At 40.0% G+C, this 23,613-nt stretch overlaps 1 protein-coding gene across 6 annotated transcripts in view; it reads right to left on the bottom strand.

Moving 5' to 3' along the window:
- Positions 1-23,613, bottom strand: part of grik5 (glutamate receptor, ionotropic, kainate 5) — a 142,832-nt gene that overhangs the window by 49,355 nt on the left and 69,864 nt on the right. For all 6 annotated transcript variants that reach the window (XM_086077693.1, XM_086077688.1, XM_086077692.1 and 3 more), the window contains 2 exons: positions 7,185-7,349; positions 4,072-4,236 (listed from right to left, as the gene is read on the bottom strand). In XM_086077693.1, coding sequence (XP_085933819.1) covers positions 4,072-4,236; positions 7,185-7,299 — 280 coding nt within the window. In that variant the 5' untranslated portion in view covers positions 7,300-7,349. The remainder of the gene's footprint in view (positions 1-4,071; positions 4,237-7,184; positions 7,350-23,613) is intronic.

The raw sequence follows: 23,613 nt of genomic DNA, 5'->3' as shown, positions 1-23,613 counted from the left end.
AGATGCACTTTTGTTAACTTTAAACCTGGGATGAAGTTGTTGTTTTTTTTGTTGGACATCTTTGGCTTCCTCCTTTTTTTTAATGTTTTAATTATCATAGATTTAGCAACAGAGAGGTTAGCAATGAGTAGTGCTGTCACTATTGAATATTTTTTAGAATCAATTAATCTATAGATTATTCAATCGATTAATCGTATTCGTTTAAATTTGGCATTTAAGTGTATTATAAAAGCATTTTTCCCAGATTACTGTTGATTAACCTGTTATTGGTAGTTATTTTGTACGTCCTATTTGTATAGTGATTAAAAAAAGGGAGCGGGGGGGGGGGGGGTCGATCCAGTCATTGTTTACTATAGTAAAAACAGATGTTTGCAAATGTCTTATTTTGATTAAACACAGAAGATAATGAGTCGTCTTTTATGAAATCAGTGGACAATTATTGTTGATATGCTGAAATCAGAGGATTTGGACCATTTTAAATAAATGAAAAATGTCTCCAAACGATTACGTGATTATTAAAATAGTTGTTGATTAATTTCATAATTGATTAATTGTGACAGCTCTTGTAATCAGCCAGATATTTTTCATATTTAGGCAACACTCTCTCTTCATCCAATTGCAGTCTTCCTTAGTGATAAACATTCTCCATTTATAAACAATATGTCCCATTGATTGATAAATGTGTTTAGCGATACTTTCGTAACTCTTTCCAGCTTCGTGTAACTGTCCTGGATGCTAACATATAAACGTTAGTCGAACCTTACTCCTCGGAATCCTCTAAAGAAGGTGCCGGCAACAAGCTAAAAGCAAAAGCTGCTAGTTTAGCGCACTTGACACTCAACTGGGGGACGACGGTCGCGTAGGTTTGAGCCTCGGGAAGGACCACTGGATGACCACCAATACATTGGTGCCTTGACCCGGATTGGAGGTCAGTGTAACCAAAGCCAGCTTGCACTTGCACCCTCAACAGAGCGTGCTGGTTGTTGAGCTAGCGACCCGTGCTTTTAGCTCAGTGGTTAACTCGGGGGTCGGTGGTTGTGGTTTGAGCCTTGGGCAGGACGGCAGCGGGAAAACTCTAATGTGAGGTATGGTTCACATCAGGCAACGCCTCTCGAGAATCATAAAATCGGAACTAATGTATTTTTTATTGGGCAAGGCAGCTTTAACCAACACCTCCAATCTCGTGGCATTGATTGGAAGGAAGTCATTAGCCGAGGGCGTTGACATTTATTTTTCAACCGCGCACTGTGAATGTTGCCACGTTTTGAAAACGTGCTTTTGGCATATTTGTTTGTCTGTTTGTTTGGACTTGTGAAGATCAAATTACAATTGGATCAATTTATGGCCATTTTTTCCCAAAGTAAAAGTAAATGTTTGCTTATTTGGATTAAATGCAAAAGATAATCACTGTACTCTGATGAAGGACTACAAAAATTACTGATGAGAGACTGAAATTGGAGTATTTGGACACATTTAATTTAAACAATGGCTCTAAATGATTACTCGATTATTAAAATAGTTGTCAATTAACTTGATAAACAATTACTTGATCAATTTTGACAGCTCTATATGCATGCATGTTTATTATGTGGTGATAAACGAATACATTTGTTGACATGTTAATGTATGCTGTATTTGTGTGCGCGTGTACTTGTACATACTACATTGTGAGGACCAAAATACGTCTTTAACTCATTCACTGCCATTGACGGCTATAAACGTCAAAAATTAATTTGAACTATTTCTATTAGTTTAACATTTGTTTCAACTTTTGTTGAAAATTTAGATTTTTTTAATTGTACATTTAGTTTTGTACATAAAATTTGTAATTATTCGTGAGTTAACTAGTGAAGTCATGCGACGCCCCGAATTTTTAACAGTTTCTTTCTTTCTTTTAATTCATTTATTGCCGTTGAAGGCTATAAACGTCAATTAGTCAATTAGAAAATTAATAAAAAAATAGTTTAACATTTTTTTTCACTTTTGTTAACAAGAGTATGAAAACCTATAATTTTTGTATTGTACATTTAGAACATAGAGAATTTGTGATTAATTAACTAGCGAAGTCATGTAATTAATAACGATCTTAAAAAATAACAAAAATTATATATAATATATATATCAAATAAAAAATTATAATTTGTAATAATCTTTTTTTTTTAATGAATTTATGGCAGTGAATGAGTTAACCAACAGATTGAGGACATTTTTGTGAAGTAAGGACATTTTGGCCGGTCCTCGCAACTCAAGACGTCTTTTTGAGGGTCAAGACTTGGTTTTAGTGTTTAGGTTTGAATTGGGTTATGGTTGAGGTTAGGGTAAGGAATGGGGGTAGGCAATCATTTTTGATGGTTGGGGTTAGGGGGAGGGGGCTAGGAAATGCATAATGTGTACGGATGTCCTCACAATTATATAAGTACAAGTATGTGTGCGCGCGCTTCAGTCAGCCGTAGCTGTAAGACGACAAGCTCTGTGATCCAAAGACCCCACCAAAAAATTGTCTTCGGGCAAACAAGCTTGTCAGAGTCTCCTGCCCGTCGGTCAAGGACACACAAACAAACGCACACAAACAAACACACGTCCGCATGCGCATATGTACGCAAGCCTTCTCATGCACAAGTCGACATTTTGCCGCTGGCTGGTGGCAGGGTCAGAGAGCTACAGTATCGCAATGGAAGCGAGGGAGTCTCGGGCCTGCACTTTTTTTTTCGCATTTTATGGAGCCGCGTCGGGCACAGCGGTGGGCCGAAGCAGCTGTTCCTGCAGGCCACTGGTCCGCTGCTTTTAATGAGACCGGCTCGGCGGCTCATTGGCGGTCTCCGCTGAACATGTAAACTCATCAGCATAAGCTCATAAAAGAAAAAAATGGTGCACTTTCAAAGCTCCGAGTGTCATTTGCATCCCCCCCCCTTTTTTTTTTCTTAACGAAATGAAGGGAAGAAAAAGGCTGTAGTAAACAAGGCGGTACTAATAAGGACGATGTTTTTGACCACTTCCCAACGCTGCCTTATCAGCTTCAGTTCAGGTCACAATTCATTGAGTGATCATCTGAGTGATTTCCGATGATATGCGACATGAATGGCTGAGCTCGCCGGGTTGACGGATCAAATCGTATCAAATTTCGTCGAATCGTTCAAAATGTCATTCTTGTTCTTAATCAAAGCAAGAACGTTACTGATTTTAAATAATGACACAAATGAATGTAAATGGCAGTGTTAATTCAACACCTAGAGAGTTAAATTTGACGCCTTAAAAGTGTCTGTATTAGGCCACACTAAATATAGTTATAAGAACACTTTTTAAAGTGTTTTTTTTTTACACTGAGATGGGATTAAAACAACTCTGATGGTCGTTTAAATGTAATACTAGTTAACACTGGTCAGTGTTGATTTTACACTAGTGTATGGCGATTACTCTTTGTAGATACTAGTTAAATCTCTTCAGAGTTCATATGACACTAGGTGATCAACTTTGTAAAAATACACCAATTAACTCAAAATTAACTCAAACTTAAATTAAATGTTCCCAAAATTTAACTCTGAAATTTTAACACTCTTCTAAATTTCATTATTCTGCTTTATCAAAGCAAGAAAGTTACTGATTTTAAATAATGGCACAATATGATGTAAATTAACTCAAACGTCAAATCCTTACATGTCCCTTCACGGCGCTCGAGCAGCCACAAATTTTATTCTAGGCGCTCCGCCAGGGCTCAATTCTCATCCATCCATTTTCTGAACTTTACAAATTTAATTTTTTTTTTTTTTTTTTTTAAGAGCTCAGTATTGTTCATTCGGAAATGTCATCATCATTGCTGTTTATTTTTATTTATTATTATTATTTTTTTTTTGTGTGTGTGTGTGGGTGAGTATGTGTATGTGCGTGCGTAAATTTAATTTAAATTCAACTCATTCTAAATAATGGTGTGGTCAATCGTCACACTAGTACATGTATCTTTACGGCACTCGAGCCGCCCAAAAATAATCCTTTTAAGGCTGCTACCATCCCGTTTTGTGTATTTTTTTTATTTTTATCATTTCTTTATGTGAATGAGATGAGAGCTTCACTCACTGGTGTCAGTGGTGTCATACTGGGAGTCTTTCTGTAGCTCGTAGATGTCCACCTCCACTCGAGCTCGGGCCGGGCTCTCCATCAGGCTGTTGATGTTTTCCCTGGCCAGCGACAGCGCCAGACGCTCGCCGCGCCCACACACAGACTGGTCATCCAAAATGGCCGCTAAAGACACAGAGAGAGATGGTGAAGGACAGCTTTGTAAAAAGATGTATAATTTGTAAAAAAAATTAATTAATTAATTAAGTAATTTTGCTTTTGTTTTTTTTAACCACTTTTGTTTCATGCTTGTATTTAAGTTCTCAGTACTGTCGGTCTATATGGAGGTCTAAAACTGCCCAAATAAATATATAAATGACTAAAAGTGAGTGAATAGAAAAACACATATAAAATAAAATATCATTCGAAAATTAAATACAAAAAATAAATATAAATGGAAATAAAAACAATATATAACTATCCTTAAATAAATAAATAAATACAAGTAAAAATAAATCCATAAATAAAAAATGAGATTCAAAAATAAAAATAAAAGTCGAAATATGACATAAAATGTGACACATAAAAATGACAAAATTGAAAGGCAGTTTGTAACGCCAGAGTCCAACTCAAGACACGCTTAGGACCGCGCCTTCATTTGAATAGCATTTCGACCTGACAGAGCATCTGTAGCATGAAATTTAAAAAAATGTGAGAGCAGAGCGTTTTTATTAATTGATTGATATTTAATTATATTTATATATTTATTTTTGTATTTATTTCGACATTTATTTTTATTTTTTGAATCTCGTATTTTATTTTTGTATTCATTTTTAATTACTTTGATGTATTTATTTATGGATAATATAAATATATATTTTGCTGTTTTTATTTCCATTTATATTAAAATGTTTGTATGTAATTTGGAATTGTATTTTTTATATCCGTTTTTCTTTCTTTCTTTTTTTTTCTTTCTTTCTTTCTTTATTTATTAATTTCTTTATTTATTCATTTATTTATTTATTTATACATTCACTTATTATTTTTTTTATTTGGGCAGTTTTGGTCCTCCATACGTCGAGAGTATTGCCTCCTGCTTGAACTTTGTTTTTGTGTTGTTGTTTTTGGTTGCCTGTTTTTGTATGGAGTTGCTTCAGGCACTGATCCGTTCCCCCGACCAGATTGAGGAATGATACTGATCGCCTGAAATAGCACCAAGGACCTGAAGTAACTCTCCTCTCTGCTCCTGTTTGCGCTGACATTTTGCCAGGGTGATTACACAAGAGCAGGTATGTTACGAGTGTTGATTCCGTTATAGAACCTGTCACTTTATCTCTCAGCAACAAGTCTATAATCGCAAAAGTGGCTATTACTCTTGTTGGAGGGTCCTCGTGAAACCTTATTTAAGACCCCACTACGCTGTAGCTTAGTTAGTGAGAACGCCTCAAGATGCTGAGTGGACCAATTTGCTAGTCAAACTGTTCAATTGTTTTTATTTTACGGCGCTCAAGCAGCCACAAATTTCCTTCTCGGTGCTCTGCCAGGGCCCAATTTTCAACTTTCCAAATGTCTTTATTGGTATGGAAACACAAACCTTATTGCTTTTGAAAAAAGAAAAGATGATTTATAAGATATGAAGTCAAAAGTGAAATAACTGCTCAAGTTTTTACGGCACTCGAGCAGCCACAAATGTCATTCTCAGTCCTCTGGCAGGACCCGATTTTCAACGCTGCGGATTCGATTGGTGTCTTATCAAAGCATGAAAGCTGACCGATTTTACATAACAACACAAGACGATGTCGATTTTCTCTACAGTGAAATCCTGACATGTCTGTTTACAACGGGCCTGAGCAGCAATTTTCTCTCAGAACATTTATGGACCATTTTAAAGCAAGGTAAGTCGAGCAATTGTTTTCTTTGCAGGAAGCTCACTGATTTTAAATAATGACACAAAATGATGTATTGTAGATTGAGTCAAAAGGTGAAATAATTACATGCTTCTTTTCAGTGCACGAGCAGCAGCATATTTTACTCTAATTGCTCTGCCGGGGCCCAATTTTCAACTTGCTGAATTTCAATATCACCCTTCATCAAAATGAGAACTTTAATGATTTTAAACAAAGAGAATAAAGCTACATGTGTGCAGGTAAGGGGTTGAAAGACTCAAGATCTTTTGTAGTCGACCATGTGATGAAAGTCAAAGTCGATTAATCAATGAAATCAATATTAATCAGAATACTGTGTTTGGACTAGTGACTTGAGTTCCCCGTTTAAACTAGTGCTGATCACAGTAGTCCAAGTTAGCAAGGCTAACAGCTATTCTCATTCGCCACCATTTTTTTTTTTTTTTTTTAATCTCAGACCAGAAGTCGTGCGGCCACATTTCACTGCTCAAGAGTGTTATAGTGCGGCGACAACGGCAACGGCCAGGCAAGTAGTTAGTCGTGTTTTGTTTTTAAGACAAAGGGTTTTGTTTACCTCGACTCGTTTTGGCGTCGACTGCCGCCTTCCTCAGAAGCTGTCAAACTGACTTCTGAGGAAGGCGGCAGTCGACGCCTCAACGAGTCCAAGTTAACCAAAACCTTTTGCCTTAAAAAACGAAAAACAAAAGACTGTATAGATTTGAAGACAAGTTGAATGAACCTTTTCAACAAAGTAGTTAGTCGTCTGTAAATCGGCCGATTGGGAGACTCGATGCCAAAAACGCGCGATAAGTGGTTAGTCGACTTCCAACTTGAAAAATCGACGCAGGGAAGTCGACACGTTGACGAGTCAACTAATCTGTTCAAGTCCTCGTACCCTCTAATGTTGAAAAGTTTGGTTGTCAGTTATTGTTAATTCAGAATTTGACAGAAATTGTTTTTTGAAGAAAAAAAAAATGCAATGTAAGACAAAATGAAAGGGCTTTTTTGTGACTCTCTAAAATTGACTGCAACATATAACGTAAATAGAGGTAGCCATATCTGTGTCCTGGCTGCTTAGTACAAAATGGCTAAATCACAAATGATTCCAGATTATGTAAAAAATTCCGAATTTCTGTGCTCTGACTTGGAAAAGTTGATGCACCCCGACTTCCCTGACCGGATGTCATCATGAACACATCAATTGAACGATTATTGCGGGGGGAAACTCACCCATGCGAACGGCGGAGAGCACGGGGGTCTGACAGAGCGAGCGTGGCGGCATGTTGGCTAGCAGCAGGAAGGACAGGAAGTGTATTGACAGCAGCAGTGCTGGCAGAGCCGGCATCTTCTACTGCTCCTCATGGAGAATGGTCTGCTGGCTGCCTGTACCACCACCTGCAGGAACGGAGGGCACATTGCACTTTAGTGGACTGAGAGCTCCTTAATTCTGTTATTTGCCGTTTCCTATGAAGCAAACTCGGGACATTAGGATTAAATTAGGAGAACGACTTCATCGTCCTGTAATATATATAAAACATTTTATCATATTTGGGGCATATTATTGAATTAGTTTAAACACAGACACTTCTGAAAGTCATATGGAGGTCATTTGCCAACACTTTCTTAACATCCAACATCAATAGCAACACACTTATCATTTCAGCAGCAAAACAGTGACATTTTGCTACATACTGTAAATGATTTCCCTTTTTCTGCACATTGCCAACTCACATGTCCATACCATACTACGTACACAGCAATGGGGGAAGGAGAGAGATTCCCGTTTGTTTGTTTCAGTTGCGCACTCGATGCTGTCGACGGTGTTTTCTACGTTCAATAACACTACAAAAAACAATAATAATGACGATGCAATAACACTACAAAAAACGGATGGCGGTATGTGTTCAAGCTTGAAGAAAACTCCCACCAAATTGTGTGACTACAGGAGGTCCCCAAATTATATTTATAAACAATGTGCATGATAAATGTAGTTTTGCTATTACAGCATTAATAGTTAAATATGGCAAGTAAAAAAATATTTATGTTAAATGAAGGCTAGAAAGACTAGAAAAATATTAAAAACAAGAAGCCCATTTATGTTTAAGACTTATTATTTCTGGTTGTCTTTTTTTTATTTTCAATAAAAACAAGCTTTATTCGTAAATGTCACCTGTTAAAAATGCACTTCTGATTAAGTGGCAAAACCGGGTGTCATTTGGATGTTAGGGAGGATTGTCAGTATCTGCTGAATGTAACTATTAAAGTAACTTACAATCTAACCTAGTTACTTTTAAAATCAAGTCATCAGAAAAATAGGCAAATTACTTTTTAAAGCTACGGTAGTAATCGGTAAAAACAACTTGGTTACATTATCAACGTAACTGCGGCAGCAGTGAAGATGAGAAGATCAGTTTATTAGTTTGAAAAAAAAAAAAGGATTTGTTTATTGTAAACATCTGTATGCTGTTTGTACAATATTTTGTTCTTATCCATTGCTCATGCTCTGTCAATACATTACATGTGTTTGTATCATTTGAATGTGTGCTTAAAGACCTTAAAAAAAATGTAAGTGGCATAAGCGCTATTAAAAACATGCGTAGGGAGCCTTTGAATCGTGAACTTCTACATCGTTGATTTCACTTATTGTGGGCGTCATCGGAAAATGTAACCCCTGAGATGGAGGGAGATTACTGCCGTGGTAGTTTGGCCCGCTGGGGTAACACAAATGGCCCCTGGGAAGAAAAAGGTTCCCCATGGCTGATTTCAATCGTGCGCTTCGCTTTCACTATACTTGACTTTCATTGCGGCGCTCTGAAGGCGAGATTTACCGCGGTGGCGGTGAGGCGGGCTTGCGGGTCTTGCACTGAAATAAGCTACGTGCGTTTCCCTGGCCGAGTCCCCTGCGGAGAGTCGGTCTTTTGGAAGTGACAGGCCTCAGCCTTGACGAGATCTCCGGAGGCAGTTCAAAGACAACACCGCCAACAAGCGCGCACGCACGCACGCGAGAGACTCTCCAAGACAGATTCCTCACTCTTCCACTCGACGTCCCAACACGCGTTTTTCAGCAGCCCTGCAGGAAAGTTGCCAAGTTCGTCCGGAACGCGATCGCAACACAAGAGCTGCTAAGCAGGCTGCCTTCGAACCGGGCTCGTCTGGCCTCGACTGACGACATGGAGAGAAAGGATGGCGGGATGCAGGTGGAGGTGGAAGTGCAGACGGACGAGTTGAAAGAGTTGCATCACCACCACCATTTGAACCCACAAGTGGACCCTTACAAATGCATTTGCAAGTTGAATGAAAGAATGAAAGCGCCCCAACTGCCTGCACTTTGGGTGTGTCCCGTTTCATACAAAGGGTGTAACTCAAAAGTGCTATACAGATTAAAATCATTCCCACCCCCGTAAAGTCAAATAATTGAACACTGCATTAGAATATTAACAAGACAAAAATGGAAAAATATGTTGTTATACTAAGCCTTCATGTGGATACCGCCTCCTCAGCCCCCATCTTTGTCAAACACTGACCCTGGGACATTGCTGTTTGTTATTTTATTATTATTTTTTTTTAATTATTTTTTTTGGGGGTAGGGTGGAGGGCTTTGTACTCTGCAATTGACTACTGTATATTAAATAAAAGAAAAAATAAAAGAAAAAATATTTTTGGGGTTTTACATATTTATTCCATCTTATGTTAAAGGCTGTTTATGTTTTCACATTTTTGTATTTTATTATTCATTTATTTCCATTTTAATGCATTAGTTTTCATCTTGATTTTAATTTTATTCCTATTTTACATTTCTCAATTAATTTTAAATACTGTTTTTTAAGTGAATTTTGTAGATTAGTTTTTATTTTTAAGTTGTTTATATATATATATATATATATATATATATATATATATATATATATATATATATACATATATATATACATATATATATTTTTTTGTTACTTTTAAATTACTTTTTATTACTTTTTAAATGTTCTCATAACTTAATTTTTTTTATTTTTTTTTATGTTTTTATTTTCATTGAATGCTACATTTGACCTTGAATATTGATTAGGTTTTAAACATTTATTTATTTATTTTGTTTAATTCTTTTGATTCATTTCTTCTTATTTAATATTTTTGCATTTTATTTTGTGTTTAATTTTGCACGTTTTCAACTATTAAACTTTGTTTGCATTTTATATTTCATCATTTTATTTCACAGTTAGTTTTCATTTTCATTATTGTTTACAGTTTACAGTACTTTTCATTTGAAAAATGTATTTTATTAAGTATTGGTTATAGAAAGAAAAGAAAAAAGAAAAACAAGTCATTTTCCCTATATATAATATTATTTTTTAGTAAAAGCCCTTGCGAATTCAGCCGCTCAAAAACGGAAATTCAGATTCTTGTGTTTCACATTGCCTTTTTTCCATGCAATATGCAAATGCTGGCTCCCTCTTTTGTCCCGTATTCCAACGCTATCCTCTCCCGGATGTCAAAAAAAAAGAAATAAATAAAGCCTATGTAAGCAAACCCGGCGTTAATGCTAATAGCTGCGCACCATACTGTGCAGATGGTTGGCGGTGGCCTCATTACGCTTTGCCCTGCTCAAAGTGAACGGAGGACAGGCCCGAGCGCGCCCGCCATCTGCACACGCGCCACACGTCGTCGGAAAAATGGCCACTCCGTGGGAGTCATTGTTTTGAGTCCATGCAGCGTGCGTAAGCGTACACATATAATGAATGTGAAGTTAAGTGGAATAACATTATCACATTTGTGGGGGGGGGGGGGAAACAACATGAGTTACACAACTAATGATTAGTTTGGCCTCACACGGTGCGAGCGCGTGCGTGTGTGTGTGTGTGTGCCATGAAGTATCATAAGGCGTACCCGTAGGCCTGAACAATTAATTGAATAATAATTAATTTTTTTTGTTTACATAACATTAGGTACTCTTGTCTGTGCCCAACCCGGCGGCCATATTGGACAAAACATTAAGTACTACTACTATTACTACCAAAAATTCTATATTTTCTACATATTCACTTCCAGCTTCAACATTTTTTTGTCTGATTCAAATCATTCCAACTTCAAAACGTTGAGCTAATTACAGGTCATCGAATATCATTCCACAATATTTAAATTGGAAGTTAATCTTAAATATTTCTTGACAATAATATGTTATATGTGACCTCACTAGCTTAAACATGACATTCTAATTAATATTACATTTCTGGAATATGAGTTAGGAAGGAAAATCCAGCCGTTTTTTATCTATCTCAGGGGGGCGGCCATTTTGCCACTTGCTGTCGACTGAAGATGACATCACAGTTGCTCAGGTCTCAGGTAACAACCAATTATAGCTCATTTTCAGAAAACAGGTGAGCTGTGATTGGTCATTGCCTGAACCCTGAGCAACTGTGATGTCATCTTCAGTCGACAGCAAGTGGCAAAATGGCCGCCCCCTGAGATAGATTTAAAAAACGGCTGGATTTTGCTGCTTAACTCATAATTCCACTAACGCAATATTAACCAGAACACCGTATTTAAACTCGTGGAGCTGCAGAGAACATATCGTTGTAAAAACAAAACAAAAAAACATTTGGGTTGAATTCCCCTTTAATAACATTCTAAATGATTCCACAAGTTTTCAGCCTTCACACACAATTTCACCAGAAATTGCATTCTCTCATGATCATTTGCATTATTTTATGTTTTGTTTACCGCCCTTTGGTCCAGCTTCGCCTGTGTCAAATGCGCTATGTAAATAAAATAGAGATTTGAGTTGAGTTGTTGAGTTGAAATGTCAAATTTGTACCTTTACTTGAGAAATGTTCCGAAACGCACCGTGTTCATTGCATGCACTCGCTGCGTGTCAGCGCGATGGCGTATCGATCAGGGGCCGGTGGGGGGTCCAAGCGACAGACCCCTTAGGTGCACTCAATCAAAACGACGAGGGGAACCTATCATGAAGGAGGCCTTGCGATTGGCGAGCGGCAGATGACGAATAAGAGCCCGCCGAGTGAGGTCTCTACGCCTTCATCAATAAACGGGGATGGAAGCGGGGCGCTATTTCATTGTTATTGAGAGCTATTGACGGCATTAGATGGGGAAAATAACAGCATCTGTACTCCCAGGAGGAGGTGCGGGGGGGGGGGGGGCGGAATGAAGGAGGATGAGTGAGGAAAGCAAAGCCGGGGGAATTGACTGAGGACGGCGAGGGAATAGAAGAAGCAAAATTGAATGCGCGGGGTGAGGAGATTGGAAAGTGTTTGGGTGGAATGAGAGCGAGGATTGAGTTGGAGGAGACGCGGCAGAAAAAAAAAACACGTTTACAGACACTGTGGCTGCCGCCGTGTTTACATAATTTCCACTTACGCCGCCCAGAGATGTGATCAAGCGAGACGGCAGGATGCATTGTCGTAATTTAAGCTCGGCCCGGCAAGCGGCAGCTCCTCCTCAACCTACAGTTACAAGTTGCCGTATCGATTCATCCTCTGCTGTTCACCGGCAAAGATCTGCAACACGTCCGCATCGCTTCCATGTCGCGAGCCTCACAAGCCAATAACAAAGCATACGTTCGGCACGGGTGGAATTTTGTTTCTGACGCTGATATTATTGATATCCGTCCATTTACTAGTCTCGCTATGGTGTTCCACAGGGTTTGATTTTAGGGCCCCTGCTGATTTCATTGTGTTTGCTGCCCTTGGCTTCCATCTTAACTTCATTCACTCCCAGCCATTTTCACTGAAGCAATCAACCCCTTCACTGGATTTTGACTGATTTTGTAAGGCCCGCAGAATATGTGTTCTAATGCTATAAAAACATAGAACCTACCAAAAGAAAGATTAGTGTCTCTTCTTTCATCAAGAAAAAAGCATATATCTATCTGTTTCTGTTTTGCAAAATAATATATAATATATATAATATATATATATAAATATAGCTAAGAACTGTGGGTAAATGAGCTATTTTCAACACAGCCCTGGTCGATCTCTTTTGCTCTGCTGCCACCAGCTGGTCGTTTTTGTAATAATTACCATTTTTTTCAACCGTTTTCTGCAGTTGAGAGGCTGCATCAAAGCCTTCAGTATGCTCTAGCATATAAGAAACATAAAAAACTTATAAATATGTCGTGGATACACTTAAAACATTTAAAACAGAACGTATTTATACGTTTTTGGAAGCAAATGAGTGACCCTATTGGCCCTTGAATGCTCTAAACCAATGGCAGGGCAACGATTTCATGTTAAAAAACAAACAAACTAAGTATCAGTACGGTACCGGCATCGGCCGATACTGCAAAACTGGAATCGGTATCGGGGGCCCAAAAATGGTATCGGAACAACACTAGTTATGATGTTTGGCCCCAGTGGTCCTTGAACATCCAACCCCGAGCATCTAAAGCCATACAACAAGGTCACTGAATCAAACGCAACTGTTTGTCTGGAAGGTCTGAGTTGGGATTTGAACCCACAACCTCAGAGGAAGACGTGCTGACCACTCGGTCACCATGCAGCCAGACTCGCATAATCAGCTGTAATTGATGCAAAAAGTGAACGTACTGCATGTGCGTGCGTACCTGTGCATCGTCACACACCAACGTCATCGTTTCCACTTCTTTTATCTTGTTCTTACTCTAATGTCTTCCAGACATCCAAATAGACTTGGGGTGATTTTGGTGAGTCGTGCTGATAAAAGTAGATTAGTAATGAGTCTATATCTGGTATATTACATCTCGTGTCAAGCCTCTCAGCCAAAGAGGAAATTATATTGTGGCAGACTGGGACACTGACAAATACTCTTTTATTGTACGCTTTGTGGATGGATGGATGGATGGATGGACAATTAGAAGATTATTTGCTGATGGATGGACGAATAGAAGGCTAGAAGAAAGAATTGACAAATGGGTGGATGGGAAGGTTGCCAATGAAGGAGGAATAGCTAGATGGACAGATGGATGGATGAGTAGACAAGAATGATGGAAGAATAGAACAAAGAATGGTCAAGAGGGCGAACGTTTGCTTACACTACGACTAGCTTATGAGTGGATGAAGGAAACGGATTGATGGATGAATGGATTATTTGGGAAACTCCTTCTTTCCAGATGAAATGTAAAAAAAAAGTGGAAAAAAATTCATCAATTACTGTGATGCCCTCCCGTATGGGCAAGGAGAGCCACAGTCACCGAAGCACATTCAGCTCTTCATTGAACCGTACAGTCAAACAAGAAAAAATAATGACAACACTCACTAAGAGCTAGGCCTGATGTCACTTAATAGGCCACGCCCCTTAAAGGCACACATTAGAGGCAGTATAATACAGACATACCAAAAACGTTATATCAGATTTGATGTGTTTTTCTTTATGACAGCCCAAAAAATGTTGATTGTTTTTGTGGGACTATTAAGTTGATGTTCCACAGTGAACCCATCGCCGCCACAGATTGGTCGAACCCAGCCACGGTAACAAGCCAAGTGCTAACATGTCACACTGTGGCTGAGTTTAATCTCATGTGTGTGTGTTTATGTGTGTGTCAGCTGTCAGTCAGCGGGGAGTTGCAAGCCCCCACAGTGTAATACCCCCCCCCCCCCCCCCACCCCACCCCCCTCACACCCATTCCTCGCCCGCGCGTTCCCCTTGTTCTACAGAGGAGCACGCGCGGGCCTTTCATGGCGCAAGTCACCCTGCACACCGCCGACAAACACACAAAAGGCGAAAGCAGATAAATATTCACACTTCCTGCCTGCCTGCGAATGCAGCAGAGAATAAAAGAGAAATCAGGGGGGGCATTCATCTTGCTGTGTGTGCGTGTGTGTGTGCGCGCGCGCGTGCGTGCGTGGACTTGGCTGCCTGCATATTGCGTCTGCAGTGTCTGTTATGAAAAAGAGAAGCATAAAATCAGAGATCCTAATTATCGAGACAGAGAAAGACGAAAAAGAAGAGGTGGGAGTGTGGTAGGCGAAGAAAAAGGAGGATGAGAGGGAAAGGAGGACAAGTTAAATGGGGGGGGTGGGGGGGTTACGTTTGGAGAAAATCAGAAAGGCTATCTGGCCTTGTACCCGCAGGAGATGAGCTGAGGATGAATGAAGTCTAAGGCGAAGGAGGACTGGACGAGGGAAGCGGGGGAGGGGGGAGCGAAAAGACATAAACAAGTCGGATTGGAGGAGGGCAGCTTGAGGCGAGGAAGAAGAGGATGAGGGTGAGGAAGGGTGTCGAAGGGGGGGGGGGGGGGGGGGGCTGGCGAATCATTTGTTTTCCCCTCTATAGCTTATTGTGTGACACAACAAAATGTGACAGTCGTCATAATGGCGGGATGAATCATTCCCATAATTGAATCTGCGAGTGGAACGGCTTCAGCGGCCGACTGCGGGATTTCGAGACAAGCCGCAGCGGCGCTCATTATGTGACGACGGCGTGTGTGTCGCGCAATTAGTTTGCATTTGGGGGGGGGGGGCCTCCTGAAAACATGGCTGACTTTGGTTGCCGCAATTTTCTAGAGTGAACCTTCAAAGTCCACCGCGAGGTGTTCGGTGACACTGCTCGACGTTTTTCCCCTTTGGGAACGATCGATAGACATCACTAGTCACTAGTGGGGTTTCCATCCACGATGTTTATTCAAATTTTCAACAAATGCGAAAATAAAACTGAATGGAAAGGGCCCAAAATTCCAAAAAGTTTTTAAGCTTGGAGGGGGTTGATTTTGAAGTGTATCAAAAATGCTAATTTTGGTTACGGAAACAAGTTTTGCAAATAAACGCTGACAAGACCGAATACACGTCGCACCTTTTTGACCGGATATTACGTCACACGTACGCTTGTGGTCACAAAGCAATGTCGGACGATAAAGTAAAGTATGTTTGGCGGGACGACGAAATAGAAATCTTTTTGGAATTAATTAAAGAAGCGAATATTAATGCTAATTTAACGCTACGGTTTATCAAGGATTACGAAAATCAAACTCATACGACGTCATCGCGCGGCGCAGTCGCTTCCTGGTCGTCTTCTTCTTCTTTTAAACTACCGGTGGATCCCATCTCTGTGGTGTATAGCGCCACCTACAGCGGCGGAGTCCCCTCTCAATATTCGCAAAAGAAGAACAGATGGAAACGGGCTTAAATCGCATGTCCATTTTTGCGCATTTTCAGTCAATTTAATTGGATAGAAACCTGACCACTGATGATGTAGTGGTTCACTGGCAGATTTCTTCCGGCCGAGTCAGGGTGGAGGACGGTGGAATAGATTCCAGCTCAGCCGTCGTCTTGAACAGGATAAGCAGTTGGATGGATGAGGAAGGACGATTATGGATAGTACGACAACAACAAAAACAACTTGGATTGGAGAATTAGTTTTAAAAGATGCCAGCGCAATCGGATCAACCCGAATTTAATTACTTTAAATTATATCGAAATACGTATCAAATCGTCTTTTACTTACGATAAATCTTTTTTAGGAATTGTCAATGTTTCTGAAAATGTGGCAATTTTATTCAAACTCGTGTCGTATCCTCTCCAATTCAGCGGTGCCATATCGAATTGAATCATAAATCCATAGAATGCAATTTTTCCAATCATGAATAAACCATCCTTGAATGGTATTGCACCCCGTGTATCGAGGTCCATAAAGAATCGCCTCTTGGAGGGACGCACACAATGGATGGATGATAGAAGGATCAATTAATAGGTTATATGGATGGATGGATGGATGGATTGTCAACGGACGAATGTATTGGTAGAAAGGAAGTACGGATTGACGGGTGGGTGGATAAACGGATGGTCGATGAAAGGATCGCGATGATGAAGGGACAGATTATGACTGAAGATATGATGATGGAAATATGGATGCACTTTGCAGGCAGATGAAAAGAAGCGTTTGGACTAATGGAGGAACGGCTGGCGAAGAATTGATGAGGGCTCAACGGATGAATCGAAGGACTTCCAATGAGAAGAAATGGAGAGAAGATGGATGGATGAGTGATGAAAGAAACGGGATCATTTCTGAAAGAATGTTTTTAGTCCAACTGTTTGCAAGAACTGTTTGCAAGTTATCCAACTATCACCAACATGTCCGCTTCTGTCATGTTGTTCCCATGAATTTCCATCCCCTAATCCGCCATCTCCCCTTTTGACACTCACTTTTCTAATCTCGCCATCGCCGCATGTCTCTTGGCTCTGACATTTCCCGGCTCTTTGTTCCTTTTTTATCCCCTTTTTGTCTAACTTTGCGGCAGATTTGTACCCTAGATCATCCCCCCCCCCCCCCACCCCCCCCGGCCATGCCCGGCATTGGAAGCCTTTTTTGTCCCAGACTTGAAGGGGGAGCGAGAACATTTGGAGCAGACGTTGATTTATTCATTCGATGTGGATCTCTACCTGGAAGCGGGTCGGCGGCGCAGCATGCCTTGAATTACATTTCATCGAGGCGATGTTTACTTGAGCGCGGTGGAGGTAAAAATGCCATCTTAGGCAAGGGCGCATAGAATAAATCAGCATAAGGTAGAAATGCAAAAACAGATTCAAATGGAGGGCGGACCGCGGTAATAGCATGAACGCCGACGTTGATTATACCATCCCATGCAAATGGGATGAAATCTGGGCAAGGACGACGTCTGCCAACGTAGCTCTCGTCTGATATTTTATCATCCGGTCCAGCAGCTCGGGTTGAGGGGGGGCAAAATGTATTTGAAATGATAACATGTTGAATGGAAAAAAGGTCTTGCATCACGAGACAGCCCGAACCGAAGCTCTTGACTGCATTAAAAGAGATACGCTTAACATTTCATGTCGCCATCTTTTCATCTTGCCTCCAGTGCGCTTCAGGAGACTCCGCGGCAAACACGATGCGAATCGTTAGACGGGGAAGGTACGCGAGGCGGACATGTTCTTTGACATAGCTTTAACGAAGGCTCCGCAATGAAAGGAGAATTATTTCTGTCCCTTCGATATGTGAAGCCAAAGGAGAACATTGCTTCCGTCTGCTATAGGAAGGCTGAAGGCGCCGGCTAGCGGTTAGCATTGGCTAACCATCACGCGGAGAACTCTTTCCCTTAACTACATGAGCACAATGAAAGGATCATTCTTCATTTTACAATACATGAAGATAACGATGGAAGTTCTTCCTTCTATATGAATGCAACACAATGCTAACCATTTACAACATCTTTCCGTTTGCTAAAGTAGGGTGACGATAATCTTGAATTCCCGGGACAGTTCCGGTTTTAGCCTTGGCTAGGCCCATTCTTTTGTCCAATTTTTACACAGGTCACGTCACGGGGTCACGTTTTTTTTTCAATTAATTTAGTGATGTTAGCATTAGCTAAAGCAATAGCAAAACCACAAGTTACCCGATTGACCTGGAGAACACGTTTACTCCACTATATGAAGGCAGCACAATGAAATGTTAATTTCTTCATTTTCCTTTGCTACAAGAAGTCAACATACGCGACGATAACGATGAAAGCAACACAATGCTAACCATTTACAACATCTTTCCGTTTGCTAAAGTAGGGTGACGATACATCTTGAATTCCCGGGACAGTTCCGGTTTTAGCCTTGGCTAGGCCCATTCTTTTGTCCAATTTTTACACAGGTCACGTCACGGGGCCACGTTTTTTTTTTATGAATTTAGTGATGTTAGCATTAGCTAAAGCAATAGCAAAACCACAGGTTACCCGATTGACAGGGAGAACACTTTTACTCCACTATATGAAGGCAGCACAATGAAATGTTAATTCTTCATTTTCCTTTGCTACAAGAAGTCAACATACGCGACGATAACGATGAAAGCAACACAATGCTAACCATTTACAACATCTTTCCCTTTGCTAAAGTAGGGTGACGATACATCTTGAATTCCGGGGACAGTTCCGGTTTTAGCCTTGGCTAGGCCCATTCTTTTGTCCAATTTTTACACAGGTCACGTCACGGGGTCACGTTTTTTTTTTAATGAATTTAGTGATGTTAGCATTAGCTAAAGCAATAGCAAAACCACAGGTTACCCGATTGACAGGGAGAACACTTTTACTCCACTATATGAAGGCAGCACAATGAAATGTTAATTCTTCATTTTCCTTTGCTACAAGAAGTCAACATACGCGACGATAACGATGAAAGTTATTCCGCTATATGAAAGCAACACAATGCTAACCATTTGCGACATGGGGGAGATTCCTTGTCATTAGCTATGAAGGAAAAACAATGAAAGGAGAACTCTTTCTTTTCCTCCGCAACATGAAAGGCAACATGATGAAAAGAGAACTACACGACGGCAAGACAATGCTAACAACATGAGGTGACGACTTTGTTTCATGAAGGCAACACAAGGAAAAACTCTTAGGAGCCTTTACGACATAAAGACATCGGAATGTAAGAAAAAACACATGAAGGCAACGTACTGAAGAGGACTCACACAAAGTTTTACAATAAAAGAAGACTCTTGATCATTGACGACTTGAAGACCAAGCCATGAATTTTCTTCAAATTCATGAAGGCAACAGCACTTCCTTCATGGCCATGAGAGATTACATCACAAATGTTGCATAACATGAGAAAAAGATTCCTGGGGGGTATTCCCCCCCCCCTTTTTAAGAGCCTTTTGAGTAAAATAACGCCACTATTTTCACAATAGACTTTTAATAAGCGATAATTACATGCTAAATGTGATTATGCATGAGATTACCATGAATTATTTAAACTTCTTACACCACCCAAAGGCCCAAAGAAGCTCATTTACAAGGTTTTAAGCAGAGGCGGGTACTAATATGCTACATTTTCTCCATTGCATTTACTTAAGTCAATTGGGATGATAAATTCCACCTGTCTGAGTACTTTTTACTTTTGCTTGAGCAATTATTATTATTATTTTTCTTTTTTTTTTCTTTTATAAAGAGCTCAGTATTGTTCATTCGGAAATGTCATCATCAGTGCTCTTTATTGTTTTTTGTTTGTTTTTTGTTTTAAATATATATATATACATACATACATATATACATACATACATATATATATAAATATATATATATATATATATATATATACATACATACATATATATATAAATATATATATATATATATATATATATATATATATATATATATATATATATACATACATACATATATATATAAATATATATATATATATATATATATATATATATATATATATATATATATATATATATATATATTTTTTTTTTTTTTGTATGTGGGTGAGTATGTGTATGTGCGTGCGTGCGTGCGTGTGTGCGTGCGTGCGTGTATTTGTTAGCTCACCAAAAACCTATTAGCAATTTTTGTTAAGAAGTACTATAACCGCTTATTGGGCGCTGTCATGTGACTTTGTTTCACTAATCCACCAGAACTAATGGTGACATTTGACTCCATTTGACCAATCAAAAGGAGCCAGGACTTCACACGACTGCATATAAAGTCTCTGCGGTCTCACGTTTAGTCCTGAATTGCTTGGATATCGCATTCAACTCTTTTTCACCATTTCAGTTGGATGGTTTTTGGGGGGAGGGCGGGGCTAAAAGTGGTCCGTCCCCTACTACGTCTCGCTTGCCTGCTTGCCACAAAACTACTCGCTGGAGTGAGAAATGACGCCATTGGCGGCCATCTTGCATTGCCAAGCGTATGTAACTGGAATAAAACGATTTCTCTTTTTTTTTCTTTTTGGAGAGCTCAGTTCATTCGGTAATTTTACCGATTTGACATGTCATCATCATTGCTCTCTCTTTTTTTTTTTTTTTTTTTTTTTTGTTTAGACATTTTTATTTTGCATGTGGGTGTGTATGTGCATATGCGTGTGTGAGTGTGTATGCATTCACCTAAAAAAACTATTAAAAAATACCATACCGTTCACCTAAACCGAACACTTCAGAATCCAGCCAGAGTCGTGAGGCCGTCAGGAGACCCGAGGAAGGACCAAAGAAAAGAAAGGAAAGTGAAATCCAGCACAGAGTAAATAATAATAATAAAACGATTTATCTGCAATGTTTTCATGTTACTTTCTGTCTCCTCTGAAAAAATAGTACAGTAACAGTACTCTTACTTGAGTATAATTTGTGAATTGATTAAATAACTTACTCGAGCCAAAATGGACGCAAGACGCTCACAAAGCAAATCAGCGTGTGCGGGAGATCTTCATGGCATCCTGTTAAGAATGTTATGTACCCTTGAGATAAATGATCACTACAGTACCACCGCAAATGATTCTATTACTACCCTGGCAGGTGCTATGACCTCCTCTGAAATGGGCCTTGGGATAAATAATACTGTGTAACTGTCACAACAGACTGCAGAAAAAGTGGGAAGTTAACTTTGGATGGATGGATGAAAGGAAGGAAGGAAGGAAGGAAGGAAGGAAGGAAGGAAGGAAGGAAGGAAGGAAGGAAGGAAGGAAGGAAGGAAGGAAGGAAGGGAGGAAGGAAGGGAGGGAGGGAGGGAGGAAGGAAGGAAGGAAGGAAGGAAGGAAGGAAGGAAAGAAGGAAGGAAGGAAGGAAGGGAGGAAGGAAGGGAGGGAGGGAGGGAGGAAGGAAGGAAGGAAGGAAGGAAGGAAGGAAGGAAGGAAGGAAGGAAGGAAGGAAGGAAGGAAGGAAGGAAGGAAGGAAGGAAGGAAGGAAGGAAGGAAGGAAGGGAGGAAGGAAGGAAGGAAGGAAGGGAGGGAGGAAGGAAGGAAGGAAGGAAGGAAGGAAGGAAGGGGCTTGAAACTGTGTCGAAACCTTAACCCTTGTTGACAACTCTCACCCTGGCTCGAAACCCAATTTTGCAATCCTAATCCTATTTTGAAACCTTTCTTCGACACCTAAATCCCGTTTTTAAAATGTACTTGGAAACCCTGAACGTACATAAAACCCTACCATTTGATTTGAATCCTTATTTCGGAAAACCAATTGCTGAAACTTTAAACCCTACTTTGGAAGCCTAATCTGTCTTGAAACCTTTTAGCTCACAACCCTATTTGGGCGCCTGATCCTGATTTGAAACCCTAAACGTATCACGAACCCTATCACTTGCCTACCTTGGAACCCTGATTTGTGGCTTCAAAGGCATACATGGTTTTTGCTGTGTAGGAATCAGAGTGTGTCTTTAACAGCAGATGTTAACCGCATCCGAGGCTTCCTCCCACCCACTTCCTCTTTTCATCTTGCCCACGTCTGGCCCGTTGACCCCTGCGTCTCTCATTCTTCCTCTCATCCGCTTTGTCTTCACTTCACACCCCCCCCCCCCACACCCACCTCACCCGCCACGTCTCCTTGGCGACCCCCCCCAGGGCGCCATTTTGGATCTCACAAGTGACGTGTGCCAAAAAGAGAGGCCCTGAGTCAGTCCGTTTCAGGGGGGGGGGGGGGGGGGGGGCACCGTGATGCTGTCGCATCCTACTTTGTCACGCACGACGACAGCACAGGACAGGACACGCAGACACACTCTCAAGGAAGCTTTAGAAAGCGTTGCATGTTTACCTTTGGACTCAGATGTGTTTAGTGACATTATTGTGGTACGAATATAACTACCAAGAGTTGTCTTTTCTTTGCAAAAAGAGGAGGAATTGCATAAAAGCAGATGCAGAATGCAAAATCCATCCTCATGAACACAATTTTGTTTACAGTTACTTGGAACAGGATGTTCAGAAAACATCCTCAAGCCACGCGCCACATGCTGCTTCATCAAGACAATATCATTTGATCGCCCGCTCTGGTAGATTCTCATCACTGTCATAGCGATAGTTTTTATAGCACTATAATTTTCGTAGACAATTCATCCCGTGGCACAAATACGGGCGTATATCCTGGTTTTCGTATTTCGTCACCTTTGCGCTTCATTCATTTTTCGTGTGTGTTCTTTCTAAACTTGTGTTATTGTTTCATGTACTTGACTGTGTTTTGGTTCTGGTCAGCATGTGTAGACTTATCTCCGTGTCAACAATACATAGACAGCGTTTAGAAAAGCTGACGTGCAAACCGTCCCTCACAAATCCAAGTCCTCTCGCGCCCCCTTAGCTTTTACTTTCAAGCAAAACACACACACACGCTTAACATAGTTTTGGATTTGTTATGTTTTATTCAACCAATTATTTTCAAATTGTCACTGAAATTACTTTTGATTTTAGGTCATATTTAGACTTAGACACGTTTTATTGTGAATTGTACAAAATAATCGGATGTGGCCTGACCGACTTTGATAAAAATGACGTTTGACTGAATGTGAATTTGTATTTAAGTGTCCATGTTCAACTGCTTTGTGTGGTGCAAAATACATATCTATTTTTATTGTTGTATGTTTTGTCCTTGAAGTCAAGGCAGCATCGAGTAAAACCAATCAAAAATGATGATGATGCATTCCAGGAAGTGTTTTTTTTTTTTTTTCCCTCAGGTGGAAGCAGCAGTGGTGGGCTCAAGTGTTTAATCCCCCAAAAAAAAAAAAAAAATAATAATAATAATAAAAAAATAAAAGAGCAATGATGATGACATTTCCGAATGAACAATACTGAGCTCTTAAAAGAAAAAAAAAAAAAAAGTGTTTAATCCCAATTAGGATGCTCTCCTGGAACCCGGCACTCACCCCTTCCCCCTTGGCTTCTTTACAGAATTGGATTAAAATTCAAAAAAAAAAAGTGGCATACATCAAATGTTATGATTACATTGTGTTAGCAAAGAGCAGCGAGTG

The sequence above is a fragment of the Leptonotus elevatus genome, chromosome 6 (genome assembly GCF_054856555.1).
Source record: "Leptonotus elevatus isolate MCC_2025b chromosome 6, RoL_Lele_1.0, whole genome shotgun sequence".
In the NCBI taxonomy this organism is placed as follows: Eukaryota; Metazoa; Chordata; class Actinopteri; order Syngnathiformes; family Syngnathidae; genus Leptonotus; species Leptonotus elevatus.
Note: the sequence above shows the minus strand (reverse complement) of the source record. Positions and strands in the feature narration are given on the sequence as shown.